The sequence below is a fragment of the Struthio camelus genome, chromosome 21, assembly GCF_040807025.1.
Source record: "Struthio camelus isolate bStrCam1 chromosome 21, bStrCam1.hap1, whole genome shotgun sequence".
NCBI lineage: Eukaryota > Metazoa > Chordata > Aves > Struthioniformes > Struthionidae > Struthio > Struthio camelus.
Window position 1 is genome coordinate 6123606 of NC_090962.1, and position 19708 is coordinate 6143313.

The window sequence follows — 19708 nt, forward strand, 5'->3', positions numbered from 1 at the left end:
ACATAAAACCAACGTATGTAGTACATGAAAGTACCGAGAGGGGCGGGCTGTAAGGGAGGTGCGCCTTGGAGACAGGGCAAGGCTGCTGCTACACTGATATCTGGTGGGTTGGAGGTTCTCAGGCTGGGTTGGGTTCTTCAGGAACAGTCCTGGATGAAAACCATAATCTTTCACCTGCTGAGAAACTGCAAGAAAGGACTGCAGTGTACGGGGCTTCAACAAGCAGGCCTGAACTGCAGACTCGTCCCATCGCTCTTCCTTTTGTTATGAAGGAATGAAAGTTACCATTAGGCCTCGTCATACCATTATGACTAGTGGTGCCTCTGGTTATCCACTCTCAGAAATACATGCTTATGATCAGTCCGACTAGGAAAGTTCTTTTTTTTTTGGTCTTTTTTTCTTTAACTGTACTCTTAGAACAGAAGAACAGTCTCCAGCTCTACCTCTGGACAGTTGTTTATACTCTGTTCAGATAGAAAGGAAAATTTGTTGTGTAAGAGGGGCAGCTAAAACAACAAACAACTGATACAGGTTCTGGCAGACAGCACTTGACACATTCTGCTCCTTGGGGCCAGTGCCATACATACTGGGAGTTTGCGTCTTTGTTATCAGATAATCTTAAAAAGCTGCATTCTATAGCTGATAAATAAGGGCTCGTTGCAGTTAAAACACAGCTGTATCAATAGTCCTGCTGTATCTGGTCTCCATCATCCCCTGTACATACACCCTCATGTATATGCAGGTACAGAGCTGCAGACAGGCCCAGTTTGTGCTGAGCTATCTATCTGCACACACATACACATCCATCCATCTTTTATACGTACATATATACATATAAATTGTGTGCACACGTATTAAAAACCCCTTTTTTATATATATATATAATATATATATAAATATATATATATAAGGGCTGGAGAACAAACATAGATATATATATATATAAACAATAACATACGCATATATATGTATGCCTACGTGTGCATGCACACAATCTCAGACCCTACAACAGGCCAGCACTTCTGCACCTGCTACATACAGCCTTAACCCAAGGAACAGAGAGGTACAGAAAAACAGACATGCAGTTACATGGTGGTATAACCACAGACACCTACACAAACATAGCCAGCTACACCAGCCTACCATGCTTGTCCACAGCTACATGGATAATGCATCGCCCTGGCTACATGTACATGTAACGCATGGCAAGCCCAAGCTATAGGCATACGTACACCCTGCTGGATACACGTACCCCCTCCACTCCCAAAATAAACACTGCTGACACATGCACGCTCTGTAGACGTCTTGCTGCCAAACAGCTCCTGAATCGCCCAGTCCATCTTTAGCTCAGAGATAGCGTTTTATGTGCATGCCAAGTTTATGTTTGTTTAGGTATTCCACTCCCCCACAGCCCCACCTCGTTTGCCCTCCCCATCACAGTGTGCTGTTCTTTGGGCTGGAGAACAAACAGTGCTAGCGGGATTGAAACAGTATCAGCAAAGGGCAGGTGAAGGCTCGCCCGTTGCTAAGGCAGCAGTGTAGGCTGGGTGTCATATATCATTGTCCTGCTTTGTCTAGCCCCTGCTATCACCTGAAACACCAAAAGTTGAGTAAATAACAGCAACTGCTGAATCTACTGACATGTGTAAATGAGACCTAGGTAAGGACTGGCTGTGGAGTGTTGACATTGATTGTCCTGGTTACCACAAGCAATTTACCATTCGGGTATAAATTCTTTCTTTACGTATTCAAAGCTTAAGGCAAAAGAAGTTCAGCTCTGGTTATTGTGGTTAACTATTTCCCTGCAATTCTAGAAAAAAAGAACAGCATCTAGGGAAAGGGACAGTATGGACAAAAAGGAAAGCAGTGTTTTTCGGAGCCATTTTGTTAAAACTTTATGCCAGGGCTGACAGACGCGGGGAAGACTGGGTCTGTGATAAAGTTGAGCCAAAACACAACTAAAAGGGTTAGTGAATCCCAGGTAGCTCAGGATGGAGCGCCATCAGCTTTAGGGATTCCCCCTAGTTCAGAGTTAGCTAGACTTTAAGCTCTAGGAATTCATTCTGCTTTCTATTGTTATGCATTTCTTTTGCCAGCTTTACACCAGAGGGGGGCCCTTAGATCTAAGTAAGTACTGCAGCGCTACCAGCAGTTTTGGCAAGTGGGCATGCCCCGGTCTGAGTGCTGTGCCACATCTCAGGTACCTCCTTAGGCCACGCTCTGGTAGGAGGCTGGCATAAAGGAACGGCGCTGGCGCGGGCCCTGTGTTTCCCTGCTCCTGAGAAGCAGCTGTGGAAAACGGGGCAGGAAGAGAAAGGAGCAATTTATTGAATACCCCCTCCCCATACCTCTATCTCCGGACAGAATATTTGCTCTTTGGCTTTCCATATGCAGCCCTGGCAACAGCTACCAAAGAAAAAAGTTTCATTTGAAGCTGCCTGGAATGAGGCAAACCAGCTACTGGAACTTGATGCAGGAGGACTTCTCCACACACACACACACACACACACACACACACATGACTCATCAGAACAGACATTTCCCTTATGCTTTCCTTACTCCTAAGAGCACCCGTCAACTCTGCCCAAGACAAGCAGTAGGCACAAAAGACCGCAAAGTACAAAAAAGGCCTCTGACAATTAGATCAAAAGGAAAAACACAAAGGGGAAGCTTTATCTTCTGACAAATACATAAACAAAACGCTATTACAGCGTCTTTCCATTTAACTTGGGGTCTGTTTGGGAAAACAGAATCCTTATGCATCCTTCCAGGCAGATCAGCAATAGATTTCTGTTTTGGTCTAGTTCTTGTTTTGTGATTTCATGACCAAATACACCTTGACCATAACTAGCAGACTCACTAATGGCATTCTCAGCCTGGACATAGGAAAGACTAGCTGAGAAGGGTGAGGGAGGAAAGAAAAAAAACTCACCTAGTCTGCCACACTCTTCTCGCTTGGTGAAGTACTTGAAGCCATTGGCTGCTCTTCGCTCTGCCTTCTCATGTTTTTTCACATGCCAGGGCAGCTTGGTGGTGATGTTAGTCACAAAGTAGCAGCCAGGACGAAGACAATGGTAATGCCCTCGCATCCTGAACTCACAGTGCTAGGAGGGGAGCAAACAGGCAGGTTATGTTAAGCGTATCTATCTGAAACAAAAGCATTCTCATTGGCCTGCGCCTAATGCTTTTCCTCTGGGAGAAATGAAATAATAGGCCCAAACTGATATTCTAGATCACATCCGTTTCATCTTCCACAGGACACAATGCAAATCTGTTCCCTGTCGTGTATTCTGTTTTGCTCTGATGTATATTCTATATTGCTCCAGTCTACAGTGAACTACCCCTAAAGCACAGCTAAGATTCCATCGCTCCCCCCCCCCGCCCCCAACATGTGGCTTCCCCCCTCTATTCATCATGGATATTTTATTCCATCATGTCTCTTGGATCATTCTAATTTCCAGTCCACTTCATCCAAGTCATACAAACGTAAAGCAGTGGGCTTTTCAATTTGATGCGAAACAAACGTTTTACTAGACTAAGTAACTGAGAACCCTCCATGGTTCAGCAGTTAGACCCGGGATGGACTCTCAGCCTTGCTTCTAGTAATAGTCCACTTGTTATTTCCCATCTGTCTTCTCCAGCACACATACTCAGGCTAGTCCCCTGCTTCTTGAATTGCTCTTACCTGGTTTGGACAGAGACACTGCAGCGAATAGTAAGCAAACTGGTCTCGCACATTCACCAAATTGTTGTTGGGGTTGATGTGGTCCAGGCAGTGGGATTCTGCTTTGCCAGAGGTTTTGCACACATACTTGCAGTTCCCAAAGAGACAGTGGAAGTGGAATTTGTTGGCATACTTGCAGTCCGTTGCCAGGCAGGGATCACTGGAATACATCCAAAATCTAATCACCACCTTCACTCATTTCACACATTTGTTTCTTTGCCAACGTTTAATTCAAGGGGAGCCCAGCTGAAGCCTCTGTTCCAAACATGGCCTACAGATTTCCCATAGCCACCTTCCTCTTTAGTAAAACTGATGCTGGCAGACACTACTACAATTCCGGCAAGCAGTGCCCTTTCTTGATTAAGGTTATTAAGATATAGCAAGGCATGGTGGGATCTGTAGTCTTTGAGAGCTGCACGTCACATTCAAGAACTCTTCAGCTCCGGAGAGATGCTGTTTCTTCCCTTCTGCCTGTACTTACGTCAGTGGATTAGCACAGTTTCTACCGTCTGAATTTTTGTGTAACTGAAATGAAACTCTCGGGCATGCACAGTGCAAGATGCCAGGGCTTCCCCTGGCTAGACTAAGCGCACAGTGACCTACTTATTCAGCAAAGTGTTTTGGATAACACCCCCCCCCCCCCCCCATTCCATGGATTTCTAGCTGGATAAACAGAGGTCAGTATTAGAGGTAGCTGAACATGGATCTCTTGCATTGAGATCACTGTTCTCAATGCTACCCACTCAGATACATGAAATGGAATTAATACGCTTACTTGAAAGGAGGCAAACACCTGTAAACACGTGACCCAGAGAGATATGCTCCACCAGCCTGAATAACTAAGTTGCAGTGCCTAACCTGACCCTGAACTCCTGTGGCCTAATGCAAACCACAGAACTTCTGTGCCTTGTTGTTCTGTCCATCTGTATAACGGCAACAACAGCAATCAACACCACAGCAGCGTTCTGAAACGTCTTAAATGGTTTTAAAGAACTTCACAGCAGAGCTCTACAAAAGGGTTGTATTACCCTCTGTCAGACATCTCCCTTGTGCATTACTTTGTAAACTAATGCTACAAACAGGAGACACAGAATTTCAGGAGAATCATTACATTTGCACAAAAGTTCAGCCAGGACAGCAAACCACTGACAAATCTCAAGTGACAGATGCTTGCTCCCTATTCCTCAAGCTGCTGGGTAGACCCGTTCCTGGTTAAGACACGGTCAAGTCACCGTGCTTCCCATCCACTATCTTCCCATCCGCTATCTGACCTCCCAGTCTTCACTGAAAAAAAATTAAGCTGCATTACACTGAATCACAGACAATATTTGTATGAAAAGGCTGCAGATCTTATTTGGGGCAAATCCTGAAGAAATCCAGCAAGCTTCCTTGTCAGCAATGTGTAAATATATACTCTTAGCTTGGGCTTTGCTGCAGTAAAACCTCACCTCAGCACGACTGAGCACTCACTCAATTGCCCGCTGATTTTGACCAGAGCGTAGAAAATCACGGTAAGTCTCAGATTTCAGCAAGATCTGGAGGTGGCTAGTCACCTCCAGGATGTACCAATAAACTCTGAGCAAAGGCCCCGAGGGGACTGCAAGGCTGAAGAGGACAAGGAGGCAAGCAGCATCTAAAACAACTCACTTCTCCTGGAACTGGAGAAATCCGGGTTTGACCTGAGGCTTGGCATTCTCCAGGGAAGTCGTAGCCAAGGGTGAAGTTGCCAGGCTAGGCACTGATGCTGGGATCTGAGGCATCTGGGGTATGGTTGAAGCCAGCTGCTTCCAAGCTAGCAGCGTGGGGGCAGACGGCACAGTAGCTGGGCTCGGGGTGGGCACGTCAAGGGCAGGAGCACTCGCCATGGTGACAGAAGTAGCAGATGGTGACGATGGGGCTAATGAAGCCTTAGTCTCAGCAGTAGTTGGGAAGGGAGACTCGGAGTTACTTTTCACAGCTCCGCCCTCAGTTCGGAAGTGAAAACTGCAAAAAGAGTGCCATTTAGACATAAATTCTTGACTTGCATAAAGTTTGATTAAACATTAACGAGAACACGACAGCAGTCTGGAAACAACTTAGCCCAGGCTAAATCCTAGAAGGGACTCTGCACACTTCATGCAAACACAAACGTCCAGTTCTCAACCTTGCCAAATCTGTCACGTATTCAACACGTCTATTGTCAAGCAAAATTCAAGAGGAACATGGTGTTCTGTAAAAAATTTAGCTAGGCACATTTACACGGGATGCATGTGGAGGCCCAAACTGCTACCCTCCTGACTGCATACGTTCCCACTCCGAAAGAGCATTACTCAGTAAGGTCTCCCCCACAGCACGTGTGTTTTAGAGTTTCCTCTAGGTTTCCCAAGACTCTCCTACTTACTTGGCGTGCTTGATGGCTCCATCCAAGGTGCTGAAGAGGGCACCACATTCCTCCACGACACAATGGAAATGCACCTTATGGAGAAAGTCGCACTGTGCATCACAGAAATCCTTGGTACCAAACCTGACCAAAGCAGACAAGCAGGCATTTTACAGAAGGCCCCAGAAGAGGTGATGGAAGAGACATACTTCCTGGTTTTTCAATTCTACTACCAGCCTGGTTTCTCATGTCACTGTCCTTGCTGCCCAAATACTACTTCTGCTTGATTATTGCCTGTTTACATAGATCTGAACATGCTGAACAAGAACCTAATTTCTCTCTAGTTGAACTGTGCCCGTTCTCTTCAGAGGGCACAAAATTCAGAACTACTCTGGAACAAAATTATGAAAAACATTACTGTTCTTGAATGCCTATGTACAAAAGCTAGCGCTCTGAGGAACAACCAAAAGTTAGTAAGTTAAGGGACTTCCAGAACAATGGCATGCTGCTGAAATATTACTGGTCATTTCTTTTCAGCTTGAATTTACTGGAAGTAGCAAAAAAAGGAAGGAAAAATAGTGGTTCAAGGGAATCTAGATCCTGTATGCCTCCCCTCTGCTTGAAACCACAGGATACCACATACACGGGAGAGACAAGGTATCTCCTATTAGGCAGTAAGAGCCTAATATGCATAAATAGAGAAAAGCACAGTCCATGAAGTACAGAAGAAACAATGCTGCAATGCAGAAACCAGAGCAAAAGCTGTCTAAGATACGCCTCTTGCCATCTCAGAGGAACCCGTCAAGAAGCCAAAAACAACTAAGCACGGTTTCATCCACTGCTGAGATTCACCATACTTAGTAACAGCAGCACAAACGCATGGGATTCCAGGAAATTCCAGAATCACAGGGAATCAAGAAAACAAGTAAAAAGCAATGGCAGGAAGGATTTAAAACCTTCTCGCTGAGGAATCCTGCATAATTAAGGTGCAACAGACTACAATTGCTCTGATGAGCAGGAAAGCAAGAAACAAGCAGCAGCCTGTGTGGTCCCAGGAGGGACCTCCTTAACAACTTGAGGTTAAAGGAAAAAGAAAAAAAAATCTTGTACTGGAAAAGGGAAAGGCCAGTGGATCCAGAAGTCAGTTAAGGCTTGCAAGGAGAAGATAAAGGGAAGTAAGGGTGCGACAGGAGAAGAGATAAGAAACCAAGTTAATGCAAGCTAAAGGGGTTGTTTTTATCAGGGACAAGAGGTACTACGCTTAGAAAGAAGGTCAGATAAAAACGGGAGGGGAAGTGATGAGTCAAAAATGGCTGCCCTTCCAAAACCTGCTTTGGACAGAAGACGCGGCACAACATTAGGGATGAAACGAAGATCTCGTAAAACAGCAGACAAGAGACTGGTTAGAACATGTAAATATACACAAATCAACCAGTCTGGATGATGGGTGTCCTGAAGTGCAATGGGAATTAACTCAAAAACTGATCGCGTGACTATTTGTTATTTTTTTTAAGCCATAGAGAACAGGGAGGTGCTAGGAAACTGGCAAAAATAAGCCAGGTACTGATTCCTCAAGAAAAAAAAGACAACTGATCTTTGGCAATTATCGTACCTCCAGTTTTAACTTCTCTTTCCAATAAAGTAATGGAACAAATATTAAGAGGGAGGAGAAAATCATTAAACATCTAGAGGATAAAGGAACCATGAGCAATAAACAGCATCAGGATTATGAAGAATAAATCTCGCCAGACAAATTTAATTGCTTTTTTTGATAGAATTACAAAATTAGTGGATGAAGGGATGCAATATATTTGGATTTTAGTAAAGCATTTTGATACAGTCTCACATATGCTTAGAATTAATTCAAATTGGCTTGGATGTGAATGCTACTACATGGACTGAAAACTGGCTGAAGGACCGTAAACAAAGGCTAATGACAAATAGCAGTGTATTGAGCCAAGAGGAGGTATCTCATGAATGCTGCAAGGATGACTTTGGTTAGGTCTGAGCTTATTTAACATCTTCATTAGTAATCTAGGAGAAGAAGTAAACAGCATGTTAATGAAATTCACAGAAGATACTAAACTGGGAGGAGTTGGAAACACCAGTGCAAGAGGACAGAAATAACAAAGAGGGGCTTTGCAAGACAAGGGGAAAGGTTCAGAATGACAGATTCATATTTGGAAAAAAACAGCTAATAAATCTGGGGGTAGGAGGGAGTATTTTATACATACAGAATTCCTGAGAGCAACATTACAAGCAATCCAATGTAACAGTGGATGATAAACATAATACATATACATAATGTAACATGGATGCAAACAAGGCAGCACAACTGGAAGCTGCATACATGGGGCAGGAAGCTGGTCCTATCTGGTGTGGTGATACAGGAACGGTAGTTCAATTCTGCATACGTTCAGAGTAAGAACAACGACAACAGCAACACAAGGATCACCAGGCTGAAGGGACTAATTCACAAAGTCAGATTAAAAGGAGGAAATAATCTTTGTTAAATGATATGCTAGAAGTCTGTGACTATAGGAAGGGGGTGAACTCCAGCTGAGGAGAGGAATTATCTGCTCTGGTTCAAGGGGATATAACTTGGGAGTACTGCAAAGGAATTAGGAGAAGGGAAATTCGGGGAACGTACTGGGGGGAAAAAAAACTCTGACAGTGAAATGTATTACGTGGTAGAATAACGTTCCCAGAGACAAGGGAACAGTCACACTGCTTGGCATAATTAAAACTAGGCTGGACAAAATGCTAACCAACAGACTCCAGGGAAGGATCTCACGTTGGCCAGGGGCAGACGGACAAGACGACCTTCTAGTCCTTTCCATTGTCAAAGCCTGGGATTTACAAAACGTCCACGGGCACGTGTAGGCAACTATCTGTGTCAGAGCACAAATCCGTATGTGGCTGCCTGGGTGTATCTGTGTACGCTTAAAGCGTGCGTCTGTCTGGGCATGTATGTGCGTGTGTCCGCGTGTGGGTGAGTTTTGTATCATCTGTTCCATTTTCCTTTCAAGCCTTCTCGTCTACAATAAAAACATTGGTTCTTGCAGCAGAAACCATCCAGTTCCCACATCCCTTGTACGCCCCGTTTCTCTCCTGCAGTCTACTCCTATGACGAGAGAAAAATTCCACAGCAAGCATTTTCAGGCTTCTGTGATCCGTGTGTAATAATCACTAAGCACGGTCTAATACCGGTTCAGTGCTGAAGAGCACAGAGGAGATCCCCAGGACTTGCAAACTGGGGAACTGAAGAGAAGCCTGAGGTGAAGTGCATGCTAATAGCAGTACGTGAAGATCTGTGCTGCTAGCTGGCTCTCTAATTCCCTTTGCGGAAGAATTCTACTGGCAGTCATTGCTTGCAGGATCTTAATACCTACTGCAGCCAGTCAGGACTGAGAGGACTAAACGCCCTCCAGAAGGTGATCAGCATGTCACAGAAATCAGGCCTTCGAATTCAAAGAGAACTCAGCATTCAAATGCGCGCGACACAGGCCAGGCGCTTTGCAGAGAAAATCGTTTCCCTGCCCCCTGTTCCTAGTTCCATGCCTTCCTTACCGGCGCAGGTACATCTTCCATGGCTCAGAGAGTTTCTCCTGAACAAGTGCCTTCACTGCCTTTCCCAAGTATTGTGTTGGCTCCCCAGCTGCAGCCTGGCTGCCCTCTCCTTCCGTCTTCAAGTTCAGCAGGTTGCCAAGGCTAGCACTGGTCTTGGACATCTGGAACAAGACACAGGGACACAGCATCAAGCACGGCACACTGCCCAGCACGCTGCCAGTCTGGATACCCCCAGGACTGCCCCGCGGAAAGCTGTGCCTTCGAAGACACAGAGAGACAAGAGAAGAGACACAAAAGAGAAGACAAGAAGTCTGCACAGGCTGCCTGCTGCCATCAGCCCAACTTAGTAGCACCTCCCCCTCCTGCATCCTCCACCCACTATCAAAAGGTTCTCAGGCGCCCATCTAATAATATTCACGGCTCTTTTGCAATAAAGCATCACGTCTATTTTAAAAATGAGGAAACCGAGGTGAAGGAAGACATGCCCAATTTGAGCATGGAAAAGGTGAACAGACTGCAGCGCAGGCTGGAACAATAATAACCCTATGGAGCTCCTACGAAATTCTGACCTCTCAATACAGAGCCAGCAGTAGAACTGGTTAATTCTAGTTTATTTAGAATCATCTTGTCCTAGCCACAAGAACGTCTCCTTCAAATGACTGTCAGGTATGCTTTTTGGAGAGGAAAAAAGAAAGGCAAGAAATTCTCACGCAACCTGGGCAAAATTCTGGCTCCACTTAGGTCCTTGGAAAATTCTTAGAACTTCAGTAAATAAATTACTTCACTGTCTATGCTAATGGAGAGTCCACAAAATAGGACTTGGACTCCCAGTTTCCCTTGGGTGAAAGGCTCCAAACAGATACTACACACAGAGGATTCAGAGGTTCAGGCACAGGATGTGTAGAATAGAAAAAGGAGGCTACTTAAGAGTGCTTAGACAGAAAATTTTCTTTCATAATAAATGCACAACCACTCCCCAGGCCCGTTCCTGCTCTACTGCTCTCTCAATTACCTCCAGTAACACCAGTGAAATTCAAGGCATGAATAAAATGCAGGATTGGGCCCAATACTTGCATTATGAACTCCACCCACTTGAGGATCTCAAAGCCCTTTATAAATATCAGTTAATTAAGCCTGACAGCCCCCTCCTAAATAAACTGCACAACGCTACAGGAACTCTGGTTATTCGAGGCTCTCCTGACGCCCCCTGAAGGTAAAGCCCCTGCTGCTATGTGGAGACTGCAGCTCTTTATGGCTAGAGTCAGAAATTTAGCTCATCTTTTTCCTTTGGTGTTGGGCATTCAATTTCTGTAAAGGGTTTTTCTTCCCAGACAAATAATGTCGCAGGGGGATTTCACTACGAACAGAAATCGTGTGTAGCAAGGGGAAGGAGCAAGCATCATGTGTTCCTGAGCGCACAGAGCTTGATTCTGTAATCTTTCATCTTGGACTAGCCTCTGTTCTTTGCTGCTTTTTGTCACCGTTTAATCCTGCTCCTACTGCGAAGAAAAGGAAGAAACCTGAAGAACTAGCATTTTGTACCTGTGCTACACTTATTCTGCACAATATTAAGAATGTGAGGCAGGCAGGGATGCACACAGACAAACGCTCATTTCTAAGCGTATGCCTAAATCTCATTTAGTACTGCAGATTCTGAAGTGAAGTATCTACTGAGGTATTTTCCCGAGCTGGGGGCCTTCGGAAGGACTCAGAATCCCAGAGAACGGATTAAGCGTATTTACTCACTAGAGAAAGAGCTGCATATGTGAAAGCACTAAAGGGACAATATGTGGGAATGAGTAAGAAAGGAAGTTTAAAAAGGAAGTACCAAAACCCCAGTGGAGGAGAAAAGTGGTATAAGGGTAAAAGTAGAAATTAACGCAGAGAAAAAAGAGTGACGAAATGAGAGAGAAAGGAGGTGAGTGAATACAAGAAAAAGTCACTTTGCCCTCTTGAGGGCTATATGGCCTTGGTGCATATAATGCCCAGAGCCAAGGGGATGGCAATAGTTATGCCTCTAAAACCTATCACACAGTAGGATATTAAAGCATGGCTCAAAGGCTGCCCTGATCCCTAATGCAGTTGTATACAACAGCAAAATTAATCTTGCTACAGCAGAATTTATCATGTGAGCGGGGAAAATATATCTGAGATGATGTATAATTTAAGGAAAAAGTACGGAAAAAGAAACTGTGCATTATTTAAAATAAATATTCTAAAACATGGTAAAGTGGGCTCTGTTGGACACCATTACTCAAACCAGAAAGGCAGAAATTGATGATTTTGGCTCAAAACTTCTAATTTTTTTTCTCCTTCTCTTTCATAAGAACAAGTGATTCCTCTCTCTCCTTCCCCCAGTGACAGAAAATGTTTTGAAGTAAATAAATAAAATGAGTAACTATAAAAAGAGAGCAAGGGAGAAGTTGCCAGGTTCTGGAAATAAAAATGGGGGGAAAAAAAATATTTCAGAACCCTCCTCTGTCTAGAAAGGATAAAAAAAAAAAAAGGGGGGGGGGGAAGGTGTCAGAGGCTGCAATATATTTCTTCAGCCAGTTCATTAAATTAATTCGTAAGCAGTGGCTCTGAAATTATACCCGATGAAAAATGGTCTCAAAATTTAAATGGTACAAACTCATCTTATTAGAGGCAAAACATTAAAAAACAAACGCATCTCCCCCACCCCACCCCCCCGCCATCGCGGCTTTAATTTCTCTTGGTGGGGGGAAATGAAAGGCGTTTGATGGATGGCTCTTACCTTATTCATAAGCGAGGATAAAAGAGATGAATTTGCCGAGACTGTGTGGCCATTTGATTCATTACTAGAACACACAAACCAACAGGGTTTAGTTAAGATGTGCACAGGGACTGTGAGCACCGAGATTAATTCTTCTCCCTTCAAGCTGCCTCACTGCTCACCTGCTGCATTCAGAGGAAGAAAACGATGCCCACCCTCCCTTGGGGCAGGAAGAGGGTCACAAGTTTCCAGAATTAAGTTCTATTCAGCAATTAAACAGTCCAGACCTCTTCTGCCAGGGTCCACACACCACACTTTCTTAATAGCTGACACACACAGCCCACCCCATGTTTTAGTCTTTCATCCTGCTAAAACTTTGCAAAATACACCAAAAAAACATGGGGGACGCTGAACTAGGTTTTTCACGCTGCCAGTGACACAGGCCTTCTCTACAGCAGAAGAGAAGACAAGGCAACAATGTTTAAGACTCTGGTTTTACTAGAGCCACAGCTAAACACAATGAAAGGCCACCTTAGTATTTCACATGCATCAGTAGTAGTTCTAGTTGACTACAAGTGCTGAGGTCCTTAACTGAGGCTTGGCTAAATAAAGCACGGAGAACATGCACGTGTCAGAACGGACCAGGCTCAGTTATCCCTAATGTCTGAACCAGATGCAGTTTTTCCACGCGGGAAAATCCCCAAACACTCCTATTCTCAGCAGAAATGCTGGACAGGTGGGCTGGATGCTTGAAGATAGGCGTCTTCACATCAGTGCAAAGAGACATCACCACGGCTACAGACTAGCACATGCTAGACCCAGGCCACAGTTAGCAAGACAAGCAGTTGTTTCGTGTACCCAATTTCTCCTGAAAGATGCCTCTCTTACACCTGATTCAATGCCTTGTCACATCAAGGTACATGCTCTTGGTAACAGTGTGGCAAAGTTGGCAATGGAGCGGTCTTCAATCAGCTGGGTATGACAAGAGCAAGAAGATCTAACTCAAACAAGGAGTTTTGGCAATGGCAAAGAGGGGAGCAGGTGGGGCTCCTGTGAGAACGTGAGTAGCTGCTTATGTGCCCAAAAAAACCTACTGGAGAACACACCCTTGAGGGGAAGTTGAGGGAGCCTCCTCGCCTCCTGCTTGGGGGTGTCTAACTCGGCCACTGTGAAACTGACTGTCATCAAAATGTTGTGTCCTCTCATGTTACAGATACGGCAAATTCTCACCGCTCCAAGCTGCAAAGAACTAAGTGTTTCTGCCTGCTCGCTTCTCTCACCCATGATCCTTGACGCTCAGGTCCAAGCTGTGCTCCTGTAAGGAGTCCTGAGTGGCAGTAGATGATGATCCCATGGTTTCTACAGGCTCCTGCTTCACCTGAATTGGATTGAACCGTCCGGGAGCTGTTGGTTGTCCGTTCCCTGCTTGAGAAAGACAACAAAATGAAATGCAAAAATCAAATGAAAAAGGTAGGTATAAAATAAGGTTACAATGGCAAATGAAAAACTTAAATCACTACCACCACTGCATAAATGGAAAAAGCAAAGAAAAAGTGGGGGGGGGAGGGAAGTGCCGGGATTGCTGGTCAGCGTTTATTGCCAGGCTGACATGATGGGTTCTGACGTCCACTCCAGCGTGGAAATTCTTCAAGTGATAATTATTGCAGAATTATGTCAAAGTTGTCCAGGCTATGGGCCCTTTAAAGGAGAAGGGCGGAAGGAGCGTGGGGGAGACCTGATTCTCTGCACAAACTGTCATAACTAATTTGTGGGGCTGCCTCTTAAGCGTTTATTAAAGACTCTGTTAATGCTGAGGCAATGTGGCAGCTTTCGACTGCTAGTCAAGCCCCCTTTCCCATCCCCAATCCCAGCGTTGCCGTAGCGACAGCGACGGCCCGCCACTGCGCGTGCCCAGCAGGAGCATCTGCCCTGTTGGGGCTATCGAAGATGACAGCCAATCAGATCGGTTCAAACTGCGTGACCTCTCTCCCATCAGGTTGTCCCCACAAAAAGGGTTTTTTTTTTTTCTTTTGGGGGGGGAGAAAAAAAATTTCATGCCAAATGCATGAAACAGAAATTAAAATTAAAGGAAGAGGAAAAGAAAGAGGAAAAGAAGAAAAAGTGGAAGAGAAGAAATTAAAGAAAAAAATTAAGAGGAAAAGCAAAGAAAAAAGGAGGGTAAAAAAGTTGCTGACAGGAACATGTCTGCAGAGCTTTTTTCCACAATCCCCAAGTGACTAAAATATTAATTTACCCTCAGGCAGTACAGCTGACGGCGAGCTGCTTCACAGACAGCAAGTGGCATTTTATTAAAAAATAAAGGAAAATAGTTCCCTCAATGACCTTTCTCTGCTTTAGGAAACAATTTTTCAAATAATAATTTTAAAAGTATGTGAAAGTTCCCCTCCCTCTTTAATCAGATCACTTCGTCCTACTCCCCTCCTTTGCTCTCTGGCAGGAGGAAACATCGGCAGCTCTCTCATACCCACGGCCAAGTAGCCTGCGCTGGCCTTTCAGTGTTGGAAGGGAGGGGAGCTGTAGCACAGTCTGATGCCACTGGGTGCTGCTGGGCAGAGCCTCCCCTCGGCAACACCCCGTGGAAGCCCAGGCGGTGCTCTCCAGGGAGCCTCGGGATCCTCTGGTTGGCAGGACTTGGCACAGCTTCTAGGTGGCAGCAGGAAGAGGTCTGGGCTGCGAGGGACGACTCCTTCCCGTCTTTCCTTTCCCCCGCTCTCGCACTGCTCACCAGAGCTGCTACTGCTCCTTGCAGCTCTGGGAGCCCCAGGAAAGGGAGCTGCTATCTGCCCAGCAGGCCAAAGGTCCTTGGTGAGAGCCAACGCAGTGATTCCTAAGGGAATCCACCAATACCGTGATGGGAAAAGCTCTTCCCCCAGCCCAGGAGCAGGGAAAGGGAAATAGAGAAGAAAGAGGGAAGTGAGCAAGGGACTAAGGCACAGCACGAGGAGAGCACTGAATGGACTGGACAACTCCCAGGGAGCATGCCCTCTTGGCACAGGCCCGGGGTTAACGGCACTGGTTGTTCTGACGTTGCCGCAACAGAGGTGCAAGGTGAGGGAAAGAGGGCCACTTGATGCTACCTGGCTTGGAGAAAGCCTGCAGCTGTCCGACTCCTCTGAAAAGCCGCAGTGAACAGCACCCTCCATCTCTACAGCCCCCTTTCTACCTCTTATGAGAAGGGAGAAAGGCGGCACAGCAAAAGTCAGCCTTAGCTTGCTCTAGATCCACAGCTTGTTACGCCCTCAGAGCACAGATGCTCTGTCCTTCCTTTCTACTGCAGAACACTGACTGCACCCTTTTAAATAGCTCGCGTCCTGGCAGCATGTCTTGCCCCTCATAGCAGCTAGCTCCCGTTCTTCTCCCAGTGCTCTTTGTCTCAACCTTGCTTCCCTGGGAGGGAGATGCACAGCTTGCAAGAACTGAACAGCAGAAAGGTCCAGTTTTATGCAATGTACCAACACCATCTGCAAAAACACAGCTGGCCTGACACAGCTGGGGCACAGAACTAGCCCTCGAGATCAGAAAAAGCAGAGGCAATGAGATGGAGGAGCTACCTGAGTAGGCCCAGCCAAAACGCAGTAGGGCCTACAGAAGAGGGCTTAGGCTGCAGTACAGCCTGCAAGGACCGGCCAAGGCTTTTCTCCAGTTCCTTTTTTAATACAGTGCTACTCCCTTTTCAGCCTACAGCAAAGCAGGGGATACCCAGAGCAACACTATTCTTTCAAGTCTGACAGGAGCCTACTCCGATGGGGGCACAGCTGCAAGTCTCCTGCCTCTCTCCTGGCTACAAGAATATAGCCAGATTCCAGAGGACAGCATGCCCAGACTGCCCTCTTCAAGGGTTCTGGGTATGGCCAGATTAATCCTCCCACGTGTGTGTTCCTTCATTCTCCCTTCCCCACCTCCAGGCCCATGGACAACTGAGTGACTTCTCTTTTGCTTGTCTCCAAATCATCAGGCATTCCTGTTCCTCCCACTGCCAGCACAACCAATGAGAGCGACTCACCTGCTTCAAGTGCCACAGAGGGCTTGAGTGCAGCTGCTGCCAACCTTGCCATCATAGGAGAGATCAATCCCTTGCTAGCAGAGATCCTTTCCATTATAGATGCTGCTGGAGCTGGAGAAGTAGTAGCTGCTGGATCACCGGATCCTGAGATGGCCTGGGATGAGGAATCCGTAGGAGCAGATGATGGTGGATTGGTGCCAGAAGAACCAGCAGTCATCAGATTAGCTGAGCTGGCAGGAAGTGGTGTAGAGACCCGGCTGGGGATGATGGGGAAAAAGGATCCGGCTGTTCCGGGAAGCGCCGAGTTGGAGAGCGCCAAGGCCAAGGGTATATTGCTGGGAAGAGCCTGGGAGAGCAGGCCAGAGATCTTGGTGGCTGGTGTCATGCTGTTGGCAGGCTTGCCGGCCTGTGAGGAAGCAAGCTCAGCAGCAGAGGAAGGTGCAGCTGGGACGATGAGGGAAACGGAAGACTGCTGACTGGTGGGGGAGGCACTCAGGCTAGAGTTCTTCGAGCTCATGGCAGAGAAGTCAATAAGGTCGTCATTACTGGACTCCTCTTGCTCATTATCCTTGGATCCCAGGAGGGAGGCGGGCAAGCCGAGCACTCCCGAGCTCCGGATGTGCCGGCGCTCATGCTTGCGTTTATGGGAGGTCATCTGGCTGGTGGAGGTGAAGGTGAAGCCACAGCCTGCCCTTATGCAGTGGAAGTGGTTGGTGGCCTTGCTGTAGACACAGCCCTCGTACTTGCATTCCTCATACTTGTAGAACTTCTTAAAGCCATCCTTGGCATAGGCATCATCTTTGATGTGGTAGCTCTTGTGCTTCTCAATGTCACACTTGTTCTTGAAGGTGAATGTACACCCAGGTCGCCTGCAAGGGCATCGAGGAGAGGAGGGTGGTTGGCTGTGTGAGCTAGGAGCACAATGCAGTTGCTGTCACCTGCCTCCCTCTGGGATAAGGGCTGGGGCCAGTGTGAGACAGCGGCCCCGGTGGCAAGGGGCTCAAGGACCTTTACGTGGCTTAACCTGCGATGCCAAGGCAAGCACAAACGCTGCCATGTAAGAGAGCTGGGCCATGTAAGAGAGCTGGGAAGCTGGTTCCACTCTGAGGAACAGCCAACAGGACGTGGGGAAGCAGGCACCCACCACTGCAAGTTCCAGCCAAAAGAGCAGCTACAAGGGGACTGAGGTGCAAACCGTGCTTTCCTACTCAGGTTCCTGAGAAGCTGAGAAACCAACAGGAAAGCATTTGTGTAACAGAAAGCAGAGTCTGGCTCGGAAAGGGATGACCTGGCTGACCGCTGGCTGAAGAGAACTCTAGCATGCAAGTGCCATTAGCAGCATACCAATGGTACCCCTCAGTTGGGCTCTGTCAGGGAAGAGCACTGTGATAGCTTCCCCAAGTGATTCTGGTCTATGTTTCCTAGTGGGCATTCTTCCCTCAGATCACCTCAGACAGGCCAGTGAATTAATCTCCTGCCTTCCGAGTGCTCTGTGGTAAGACCGTGGAAATCGCATCCACCCTGGAGCATGAGTTCTCTCAACAGCGATACTGAGAAGGTCACAGCAGGGAAAAGCGAGTCCCTGTGTATATTCCTGAATTTACGACTTGGCAGACAGAAGGAGGCAAACAGACTATGCATCTCTCAGGCAGGATTCCTCCCCTTCCCTGCTGTCTCACCTGCAATGGAAGTGAGTGGTTTTTTGCCCATAGAACTGGCATTCCACAGTGCCGCAGTCCTCCGTGGCACGGAACCGCTGAAAGCCATCGTTGATAAGCTGAGTGTTCTTCTTGTGGAAGTTCTCATGGGTCATCACATCAGAGGTGCTGGTGTAGACCTTGTTACAACCCACCTACCCCAGATCGAAACAGGGAGTCATCAGCACAACGTTTTAATAGCCTACCACAATCTTATTAACATCAGCAATAATAAACATATGAGCCACACATAAACATTTATCAGTTCCGTTTGTGCATTTCTCCTAGGAGCATTAAGTCATCACTTTAACTCCCAATCTGAAGACTGATAGAACAGTCATGAAAAGAAAAATCAACTCTCTGGACACAAAATAGTAACAAAAAAGGTGAGGATGTGAAAGGATAAAAGACAAGCTACAGATAATCATGCCTGCTTAGGGAGAAAGAGAGCAGGGTTCCTGCTCTTAAGGAGAAGAGAACAAACTGACAGATGTCATTGGTTTTTGTCACCCTGGAGCGGGATGGAATGACGCTGGACTTCATCTTTTTGAGGAACATGAAATCGACTGGGAATGAGTTATTTATGTCTTCTAGGAGACAGGGCAAGGGTGGTGGTGCAACACGAGGTCAATCTTTTGAGCTTGCAATAGGTGGGGTTCAGTCTACCAAAGCAGAAACCCTGTGTTCAGCTGACTTGTGCAAACTCCTTGCTTTTTTTCCCATCACTGTTCAAGACCATCAATTCAGTAGTTTTAAACTCGTGCAGCAAATGGGAATGGTGTGACGAGCTCGGAATGCTGAAAACCTGCCTTCCTCTGGGTAAAGCGGGCAACTTTGCCATATTGAGTAAAAAAACACTGGAATCTGAAAACGTCCTCAGCCCTGCTAAGGGAGGATTTTTTTTCTTTTCTTCTCTAGCACAACGTGTGCCAATGCCTGCACCATCTCAGAAGTGAAGAGAACGAAAACACCACCTCTCAGTTCAGCCCAGGTTGATTCAAACAGGCAATAACAAAACCCATGACAAATACCCAGAAAAAAAAATAAAAAGGATCTCCAGCTATTTCCAATATAAAAAAGCCTCTCTCTCTCTACACTGACACCTTGAAAAAAGACAGACCCTGCACGGCATTAAAAAAAAGAATTAAACAAAAACCTCCTTAGGAATAATTCGCAATGCAGCTCTTGGTGTTAAAGCCTAAAAAAATGTCAGTTTATATAAACAACTAACTGAATTTTATCCACACCAATTATGGACATAAAGAAAAAAATACCCTACGAGATGGATGGCACAAATCCTGCCATTTAAGCAATATTTTCTTTAATTGGGAGTTTATGTTCAGACACCTTTCCTGTAATACACTGCTTACATGGGCATTATTTTACTGGAAGACAGTGGGCACAGAATGGAATTTCCCATATATAGCTCTTTAAACGAGGGTCTCTATTCAAACTCAGAGTGACTTAAAGCTGTGAAATATTCATTGCACTCTAAAAAAATTAAGCAAATCCCATCCTGGTCAATTGGAGAAACTGAGCAACGAATATTATGGAAGAATAATAGAAAATGTCCTCAACAGAAAGTCACATGAAGTCCTCA

At 46.0% G+C, this 19708-nt stretch overlaps 1 protein-coding gene across 7 annotated transcripts in view; it reads right to left on the reverse strand.

Annotated features, from left to right (window-relative positions):
- CASZ1 (castor zinc finger 1) overlaps positions 1-19708 on the reverse strand; it is a 262426-nt gene that overhangs the window by 13870 nt on the left and 228848 nt on the right. For 5 of the 7 annotated variants that reach the window (XM_068915714.1, XM_068915717.1, XM_068915713.1 and 2 more), the window contains 9 exons: positions 18091-18263; positions 16412-17280; positions 13668-13812; positions 12409-12472; positions 9654-9814; positions 6105-6227; positions 5372-5707; positions 3686-3884; positions 2933-3104 (listed from right to left, as the gene is read on the reverse strand). In XM_068915714.1, coding sequence (XP_068771815.1) covers positions 2933-3104; positions 3686-3884; positions 5372-5707; positions 6105-6227; positions 9654-9814; positions 12409-12472; positions 13668-13812; positions 16412-17280; positions 18091-18263 — 2242 coding nt within the window. The remainder of the gene's footprint in view (positions 1-2932; positions 3105-3685; positions 3885-5371; positions 5708-6104; positions 6228-9653; positions 9815-12408; positions 12473-13667; positions 13813-16411; positions 17281-18090; positions 18264-19708) is intronic. The other 2 variants (XM_068915715.1, XM_068915711.1) reach the window with 1 other exon arrangement.